The 9,461-nt window shown below is 34.8% G+C and overlaps 1 protein-coding gene across 1 annotated transcript; it reads left to right on the top strand.

Moving 5' to 3' along the window:
- The first annotated feature begins 3,963 nt into the window (after positions 1–3,963).
- On the top strand, positions 3,964–8,663 carry LOC124915789 (protein ESMERALDA 1-like). The gene is made up of 9 exons (XM_047456549.1): positions 3,964–4,320; positions 4,516–4,582; positions 4,652–4,719; positions 4,803–4,891; positions 4,980–5,177; positions 7,327–7,531; positions 7,724–7,891; positions 7,964–8,131; positions 8,211–8,663. Exons 1-9 carry the CDS (start codon positions 3,964–3,966, stop codon positions 8,559–8,561), a joined length of 1,671 nt encoding a protein of 556 aa, XP_047312505.1. The 3' UTR covers positions 8,562–8,663.
- Positions 8,664–9,461: the final 798 nt, after the last annotated feature.

The raw sequence follows: 9,461 nt of genomic DNA on the forward strand, positions 1-9,461 counted from the left end.
TCTTCAGCAGTCACCAGCGCCTTGGCAATAATAACGGACGTGGGTTGATCTTCTTCCATCCTACAGTTCAGCTCGAACTCATAGGCCTTGAGATCAGCAAAGAGATCAAAGAGAGAGATCTTGTTAAGATCTTTGGATTCTCTCATCGCCATAGTCTTTATGTCCCATTCTCTTGGAAGAGCACGCATGACCTTGATAGCAAGCTCCCTGTTGCTATAGGTCTTGCCTAGGATGGACAGAGAGGAGACGATCTTGCTGAATCTGGTGTCGAAATCGTTCATTGTTTCACCAGGACGCATTTTGAAGTTGTCGAACTGTTGAGTGGCAACCATGATCTTGTTTTCCTTGGTTTGCTCGGTGCCCTCACACAGTTGAGTGAGTCTATCCCAGACCTCTTTGGCAGTGTCACATTCGATGATGTAGTTGAACATACTGTCATCGAGAGATCTGTACAGAACGTCAAGAGCCATGTTGTTGAGGTTGTTCTGCCTCTTTTCATCAGTAGTCTAGTCAGCCTTCTCCTTATCAATCTTGATAGGACCTTCTGTGACAACGCTCCACATGTCATCATGAAGAGAAGAGAGATGAGAACGAACTCTTTTCTTCCAAACAATGTAGTTTTCACGAGAGAAGGTTAAAATGGCTATAGCACTGGCATCTTTGGGTATGGTCGACATATTTCAGAAAAAGCTTGAAAATAGAAACAGGTCTCTGATACCAATTGATAGGATCGGCTTTATCGATAGAGACGGGGTCTTGCTAAGGATGAAGGCTTATGAAAAATGGTTTGAAAGAAATCCTGTTAGGGATTTAATTCGCTTTCTATTTTACGCAAACTTGTGTAAACACTTGAAACGGATTCAAGGCGGAATTGTTTACTTGGGTTTGAAGCACAAAATGAAATATGAAAAGATGACAGAAATGAAGAACACAGCAGTTTGTTTATGGATGTTCGGAGAAACTCTCTTACGTCACCCCTTCTTCCAACCACCAGAAGGATTCACTATAATTTGGTTCAAATCAAAATACAGTTTACACACACACTTAGCTCACTATTCAACAGAACACTTTCTGTTCAATCACAAGATGAAGAATATCACTCAGATAAATGTGTTTTGATTCTAGCTCTCTCTTGATTCACACACAGTACAATCAGAAAGAAGCTTCACAGTTCAGTAAACAAGATGATTGAGTAGTTTTTATCTCTGCAAAATCAGATTGCTTGTTCGTTCGGCAGAATTCGTAAGGTAGATTGTCCGTTGTCCTTGAGATTTGTAAATACTGAGCAGAAGCTAACGGTCGAATCTTCAAGAATGATACGTGGCACTCTTCCATTGGAAAGCCTCCATTGTACACAGCAGGTTCTAAGCACAAGGATCGTGGCCGTACATCACTAGTAGTACGCTGAATATTCCATCAGTGATGTACCTGCAAAACAAGTAATGTGAGGAAAATTCTCTTACGTGGCATTCCTTGATTGGATGCATATAGCTGTTGTACTAATATTCACTAGTAAGTGGAGAAGAAGTAGGGTACAGCTATAGCACGTGGGTAAGTGAAATGCTAGATTCAAGCGTACTGCTTAAACTGAGCATTAGACGTATTTCAGTTAGACAGATTGTGAAAATCAGTCTAATGAAATAAGTCATCTCTTTCTAATAGAAAACCGTATATTAGACCATCTGGTCTAATAGAATTAGACTCGCGTCTAATTACAATAACCATTAGACTGCACGTCTAACTCCACTAAGTTAGACTGCACGTCTAATTCCGGTTCTACCTAAGACTTGTCTGAAGGAGTTAGACGCACGTCTAACTTTCACTAATTAGACTACACGTCTAATTATCCAATAACCATTAGACTGCACGTCTAACTCCACTAAGTTAGACTGCACGTCTAATTCCGGTTCTACCTTAGACTTGTCTGAAGGAGTTAGACGCACGTCTAACTTTCACTAATTAGACTACACGTCTAATTATCCAATAATCATTAGACTGCGCGTCTAACTCCACTGAGTTAGACTGCACGTCTAATTCCGGTTCTACCTCAGACTTGTCTGAAGGAGTTAGACGCACGTCTAACTTTCACTAACTAGACTACACGTCTAATTATCCAATAACCATTAGACTGCACGTCTAACTCCACTAAGTTAGACTGCATGTCTAATTCCGGTTCTACCTCAGACTTGTCTAAAGGAGTTAGACGCACGTCTAACTTTCACTAATTAGACTGCACGTCTAATTATCCAATAACCATTAGACTACACGTCTAACTCCACTGAGTTAGACTGCACGTCTAATTTCGGTTCTACCTCAGACTTGTTTGAAAGAGTTAGACGCACGTCTAACTTTCATTTTCTATTAGACTGCACGTCTAATTCCGCATAAATTAGACTACACGTCTAATTGCAAATATATTAGAGTACACGTCTAACTCCGATGAGTTAGACTGTACGTCTAATTCTATGCATTAGACTTACGTCTAATTTCGTGCATTCATTAGACTACACGTCTAACTCCGATGAGTTAGACTGTACGTCTAATTCTATGCATTAGACTTACGTCTAATTTTGTGTATCTATTAGACCATCCGTCTAATTACATATCTATTAGACTACACGTCTAACTCCGATGAGTTAGACTGTAAGTCTAATTTTATGCATTGAAAGCCAAAATCGATACACCTGTATCAAAACTCATAAGTTATTTCATCATCAAAATCTCAGTGGTTAAATTATTTTAACACTTAGTTAAAATAATTTAACCCAACACTTTCTAAGCTAGAATCAGGGTCGATTTAGCTTAGTGCCGCACGGGTCGAATTTTAGCCCGTGACAACGTGGAGGATTAAGAAGCATTGAATTTTTATTTTAGTTATTTTGCCTTTCTTATTTGTTTTCATTTTTTATTTTAATTTCTACATTATAACCCCGACTTATTATTATTCTTATTTTGGCACATATCGATTTGGCCAACTAAGCTCTGAAATTGTGACCAAATCTGTTTAGGATCCACTTAGTATCTATGTATGGGTAAATTCATCACAGTTTTTTCTATTCATTTGATAAACGAGCAGTATCTCCATTTTCTTTCTTCTTATCTCGTCATAGTCCTCACATAATCCTTTATCTTCTCCAATGAATTAGTTGTGTATTTTCTACAAGTTTACGCACGACTCTAATCTCATTGTGATATCACTCGTTCCAATCAACCATCTTGAAGTGTAGCACCAAGACTAGATGCTATAAAAATCCTAAATTTTCTTGTTGGTGGTTGGGTTAAGACTATGGTTCTAAACATCCAAATTTTATGGTCCATTGATGAGTTGAGCTTTTTTTTTTTTTTTTAGTAAACATTCATATTTTTCTTGATGAACAAACTCAAAATTAAAATTCAAGTTGTCCTAGGATATGCCAATCAATATAATTTTGATCATTTGTTAGCCCTTAACCAATAATGAAGATGGTTGTTACTAATAATTTGCTTCCTTAATCTTAAATTATACTTTTAATTATATAAATATAATTTTATTATAAAAAAAAAGAAAAAAAAGACACGTTGGTATGATATTAAGAATTCAGACAGACAAAAACGGAAAGAAAGTGTAAAACCAAAACCATTATCGAGTCTCTTACTATAATAGGCAAGGTAAGGCCTATTGTTTGATGACAATATGGAATTGAGAGATATTAAGGAAAAAATAAATATGTGTGAAGTGATGTCCCAAAACAACCAACCCAAAATTAAGCGCCGCATGCACTTGTCGATCACAACCCTTGCGCTGGATCATGAATCGCTCCCCCCCGGCCCTGCTCCCTCTGTTCTTCCTCTCGCCCTTACGGCATGCTATAGCTCCCTCCCAATCCCATCATTAGTATTAATACTACCCTAAATCAATCTGCTGAACTCATCTTCGACCTTAGTAGTCATGTGACCTCATCGCCAATACATACACATTATTGTATGGCTTCCAATAGACAGCTTGTTCCGGGAAGCGGACAAAACACCCCTTCACCTCCGTCTTCTCCGGTAAGGTCTAGGCACCGCCGCCCGCTCGCATCTAAGCCTGAAACCACTCTTGCCCAACGTCTCTCTTGGTTCTTCCTCTGTTTTCTCATTCGCAGGCAACGCCTTTTCCTCTTGGCCCCTTTGCTTTATATAGCAGGCATGCTTTTCTATATGAGGACTGAATTAACCAATTCGGCTATTCTCAGTCCTGTAATTAAACATCACCCATCGCTCGGCTCCTTGTACCGGAGTCCTCAGCTTTACGCTAATCTACGTCTTCATATGGACACAGACAAATCCTCTGTAGATGCTGTCAGTACTACTTATCATCATCCTTTCTTCTTTTTCTTCTACTTCTACTTCTATTTTTAATACCTGATGCACATCTATTATTTAATTGCATGTGACATACACTCATGATCCAAGTTAGTTATTTCATTCAGTTTTACGTTATTTCATCATGCAGACAGGGTTTAACATAAGGAATCTTTCCTTAATTCAATGTAGATATCAACTATATGGAGACAATCTAGACATGGCAAGTGGAAACCATGTACTGAGATTTCATCTCGAGGTATAAATTAACTATTTCTGTCTTCTACTCTTTCATATTTCGACTAACCAATTGTGAGTGTCATTGTAGATCTGCCAGAGTCAAATGGGTTCATCTACGTTGAGGCAAACGGTGGTTTAAACCAGCAGAGGGCATCGGTAATGTTTTTCAATCATTTCTTTTAAGTATCGATCAATTTTGTGAAAAGGAAACAAAACAAGTTGACATAAAATTATTGTAGATATGCAATGCTGTTGCAGTGGCTGCCTATCTCAATGCAACTTTGGTGATACCCAATTTCCACTTTCACAGTATATGGAGAGATCCCAGGTTTTATCTTTAGCTTTAATTTCCTTGTCTGATGAACTAAATGATCACTCTTTTTCAAACTTTGATGTTGCTTTTGTGACTAGTGCAGCAAGTTCAGTGACATATACGACCAAGAATACTTCATTAGCTCATTGAAAAGTGAAGTGCGTATTGTTCACAAGATTCCTGATCAAATTATGGATCGATTTGATCACAATATGAGCATTGTCTACAACTTCAGAATAAAGGCTTGGGCACCTATTCAGTATTATGAGAAAACACTTCTTCCAAAGCTTCTTGAAGAAAAGTAAGTTCAAGAGTCTTACATAGTTAAGTTAAGGAGTACATACTGTATTTCTTAATTATTTTTCAATGAAATCTTTATGTTACATGCCAAATATAAATAGTAAATATCTAATTGTAATAATCAAGTCTCTTTAACATAGAAGATTTCAAAATTATACCTTTATAATCTTTATACTTTAATTACATCTTTCTTTTTAATTTGGAATGTATATTGAGACATTATCTAGTATTTCAAATATTAGCAACATAATTTGAATAATTACTAAGATATTAATTGATTTATTTTAACATTTTCACAAAGGTGAACTCTGAAATAATTGTGAGTTCTCCTATTTGAAATTGACTGTCTACCTTTTTATAGCATGTAAGTCACCTAATCTGTAGTAGATATATACAAAATAGTTTGACATTTTAATCACTCTTTCTGGACTATAATGATAATCAGTCTCAAAGTGTTTTTGTACTAGCATGAAAAACATGATTTAACGAGTGAAAAGAAACTCCAATAATGTCACCCTAATAGGTTGGAGAAGTGAACAAAAGAACACAAAATTCACCTAAAAGAGGTTGAAGACAAAATATCACGCACTTGTTATTTTTTAGTGTTCCAATGATAAAACTATCACCATGAAATATTATACTTTTTTTTCTCCATTCTAAATTTTGGGCTACAAAGAGTCAGTAAAATGTGAATCTGCAAGTTAATTTCTAATAATTCAGAATATAACCTCTTATGAACAAAGATTATATATCTAGATAGCTAGCAATGCAACATGTTGTTATCTCTGTTAGTTAAGATGAGTTGTTTGAAGAAAACTTAATTCATGACTTAAGTATGATAAAGATATCCTAAAATAAGTTTTGTGACAACCTAGTAAGATATAGATATGATATCTTGCGCGTAACCCACAACCAAATTTTGTTTGGAGTCGGGGGAGGCTTGAGGATATAATAGAAGAAATTAATTATATGGTTGAGGATGATTAAGATGTTACTTTACACAGAAGGGTTAACAATTGACATAAAGAGGATTCTGATCCTTAGGCAAAGTAATAAATTTTAATCCTCTTCTTCAACTTATAACATTTTCTCTAACCTCTTATGTAAGGATGAAAAATGTGAGAAGGTCGATAGAGTGATTAAGACAGTTGAGAAAATTCAGGATGACGAAGAACACAACTTGATAAAATAACAAAATGGAAAAACAATAGAGAAATTTAGAAACTCCAAAGTGGAGTAAACTATGTGATTAGCAAAGAGAAAGCCTTGAAATGAAATAATGACAAAGACATTCAAATTGAGGTCGATTTTATCTCTTTTGAGAATATTGATCTCTCATGATTCAGATTTTATGTCATGCATCTAGTGAGACTCATTCACCAATGAAGGTGATGACAACCTTCTTGCTTCGGTTTTTTATGTTGTCTTTGAGTATTATTTGTTCATTCATTAATATTCTTTTGAGTTCCTTTTAGATATTTGTAATCCAAGATCAATTCAGGTCTTAACTGGTTCATAAAAAATATTTATGTTTTTTTTTGTCACATAATTTTACAATCTTTGTAATAGTATGTAATAATGAAAAGATTTGTTTTTGAATTTAATTAGTGAGATTACTCTATTCTTATTAAATTTAGTAAAACAATAGAATATATCAAAAATATCTTTCGAATTTCTAAACTTTGCATCTTCAAGACTTTAACTGTAGGAATATATGTTTAATTAAGATGTCTTTTGAAATAAGAATATATGTTGAGATATGTCTTTGATTCTTTGGAGCATTAGCAAGTGCCGAATCTGATTGTCTGACTAGTCATGCATAATGAGTGATTATCTTTAACATGCATGCATCAATCATATCGAATTATGTGTCAGAGAAAAATTATTCAAAAGAAAGCTCAATCAAAACAGTGTTTTCATTGTTAATGACCACAAGCATGCATCTGTTGATTCTGAAATTGTAAAGTGAAATCAAGACTTAAGAGTGACACTAATAATGAATTGGTGTTTTCTTTATATAATAAAAGTGAGCAATTTCTAATTATTTTCTATACGTTTGAAAAAACATTCATTAATTATAATATAAATGAGAGTTGTTTAAAAATAACGACAAAAACAATACATAACTATTTTCTATACCGTTGTTTCAGGGTGATTAGAATAGCTCCTTTTGCACACCGCTTGTCATTTGATGCACCTCCGGCTGTTCAAAGATTTAGATGCTTAGCAAATTACGAAGCTTTAAGGTTTTCAAATTCTGTGTTAAGTATGGGTGAAAGCCTTGTGAGGAGAATGAGAGAAAGAAGTGCAAATAATAGTGGCAAGTATGTGTCAGTGCATCTTCGCTTTGAGGAGGTACGTACATACTTGAGAAAAAGGAGAGGATGTTCATCCAGAACGAAAGCTTAGTGGAGACTTATAACTCACTAGTAGAGTGCAGTAACTCATATGATCATGATCATGAGTTGGAGTCTTCACACTCGGATCATTTACAAAAACACAGAAAAAACAGCTTAATTAATTCTTTATTTATTTGCTTAATTGCAGGATATGGTTGCCTTCTCTTGTTGTGTTTTTGATGGTGGGGAAAAGGAGAAGATGGATATGGATGCGGCAAGGGAGAGAGGGTGGAGGGGGAAGTTCACAAAACGTGGTCGAATTATTCGCCCTGGAGCCATTAGAATCAACGGGAAATGTCCGCTCACTCCCTTAGAAGTAATAATATATAATTCTACTACTTCGTATTGTTTTAATTTATTAGAAATGAAAAAAAAAATGATGGATCAGGTTGGTTTGATGCTGAGAGGAATGGGATTTGGGCAAGGTACGTCTATCTATTTAGCTTCTGGAAAGATATACGATGCCGAAAGAAATATGGCCCCATTGTTTGAAATGTTCCCACTCCTGCAAACTAAAGAGATGTTGGCATCGCCAGATGAACTTGCTCCATTTAAGGTCAGTATTAATTAATGTTGTCTTGTCTTGATATAATTAACATGAATATGTAACAATTTAGATTTAAAATGTTTATTAGAATTATTCGTCGAGGATGGCTGCGATTGACTACACAGTGTGCCTTCATAGTGAAGTATTTGTGACGACTCAAGGTGGAAACTTTCCTCATTTCATGTTGGGACACAGAAGATACCTTTACGGTGGGCATTCCCAAACAGTGAGCCCTGACAAGCGCAAGTTAGCGTTATTGTTCGACAACCCAAATATCAAGTGGAAAAGCTTCAATCGCCAGATGTTGGCTATGAGAGCTCATAGTGATTCCAAGGGAGTTGAACTCAAAAGGCCAAATGATTCATTATATTCATTCCCATGTCCTGATTGCATGTGTCGTACCAACGGATCCAACACAAACGCCCCCACAACAGTATAGTATACTTCTCCAGGCCGATGCATACATGGTTGTCTTCATTAATTCCTCAACAAGATATATACATACATTATTCCCAAGGCAATATATCATTTAATTTATTTACATAATCTCCTATGCCAACAAGAAGATACATAAAAAAAAATATGTTCTGGGAGCACTTCATCCATCTGCAATGAGAAGTGCTCCTCCAAGTATAGTGATGACTGATGACAAATTGTGTACACTATTATGAACTATAGATCAAATAAATTAGAGCCATGTTGTAATTGTTCAAAAGACATGCATGCATGTGTTAGTTGCTTAATTTAATTGGAAAGAAAAGCGGTGTTTTAAAATTTTCAATAAAATACTTAATACATGTAATATAGTTTCCAACTATTATTCCAAGAGTAATTATATCAAGAGATTAAATACTTTGGATTATATGTTTTAAACTAAAGTTAAATGTGTTAGTTTTTTATATTTAATAAATGATAGTTTGGTTCAAATAAAGGAAGGAGAATAACAATGAGATGGACATATGCGTGAAATGATTATGAGTATGATTAATAAAAATGCACTTTGAATTATATGTTTTAAACTAAAGTTAAATGTGTTAGTTTTTTATATTTAATAAATGATAGTTTGGTTCAAATAAAGGAAGGAGAATAACAATGAGATGGACATATGCGTGAAATGATTATGAGTATGATTAATAAAAATGCACTTTGGATTATATGTTTTAAACTAAAGTTAAATGTGTTAGTTTTTTATATTTAATAAATGAGAGTTTGGTTCAAATAAAGAAAGAGAATAAGAATGAGATTGATAGATGCGTGAAATGATTATGAGTATGATTAATAAAAATGCATTGTTTAGTTATGAGTATTATTCATTTACATTAATTGTTAATGTTTGAAT

The sequence above is a fragment of the Impatiens glandulifera genome, chromosome 9, assembly GCF_907164915.1.
Source record: "Impatiens glandulifera chromosome 9, dImpGla2.1, whole genome shotgun sequence".
NCBI classification, from domain to species: domain Eukaryota; kingdom Viridiplantae; phylum Streptophyta; class Magnoliopsida; order Ericales; family Balsaminaceae; genus Impatiens; species Impatiens glandulifera.

Bases quoted from the DNA above. Each gene is read 5' to 3' on its own strand.
- LOC124915789 (XM_047456549.1), top strand. From the start codon at position 3,964: ATGGCTTCCAATAGACAGCTTGTTCCGGGAAGCGGACAAAACACCCCT. The intron at 4,583-4,651 runs GTATAAATTAAC...GTGTCATTGTAG, and splicing joins TACTGAGATTTCATCTCGAG to ATCTGCCAGAGTCAAATGGG. The intron at 7,892-7,963 runs GTAATAATATAT...ATGATGGATCAG, and splicing joins GTCCGCTCACTCCCTTAGAA to GTTGGTTTGATGCTGAGAGG.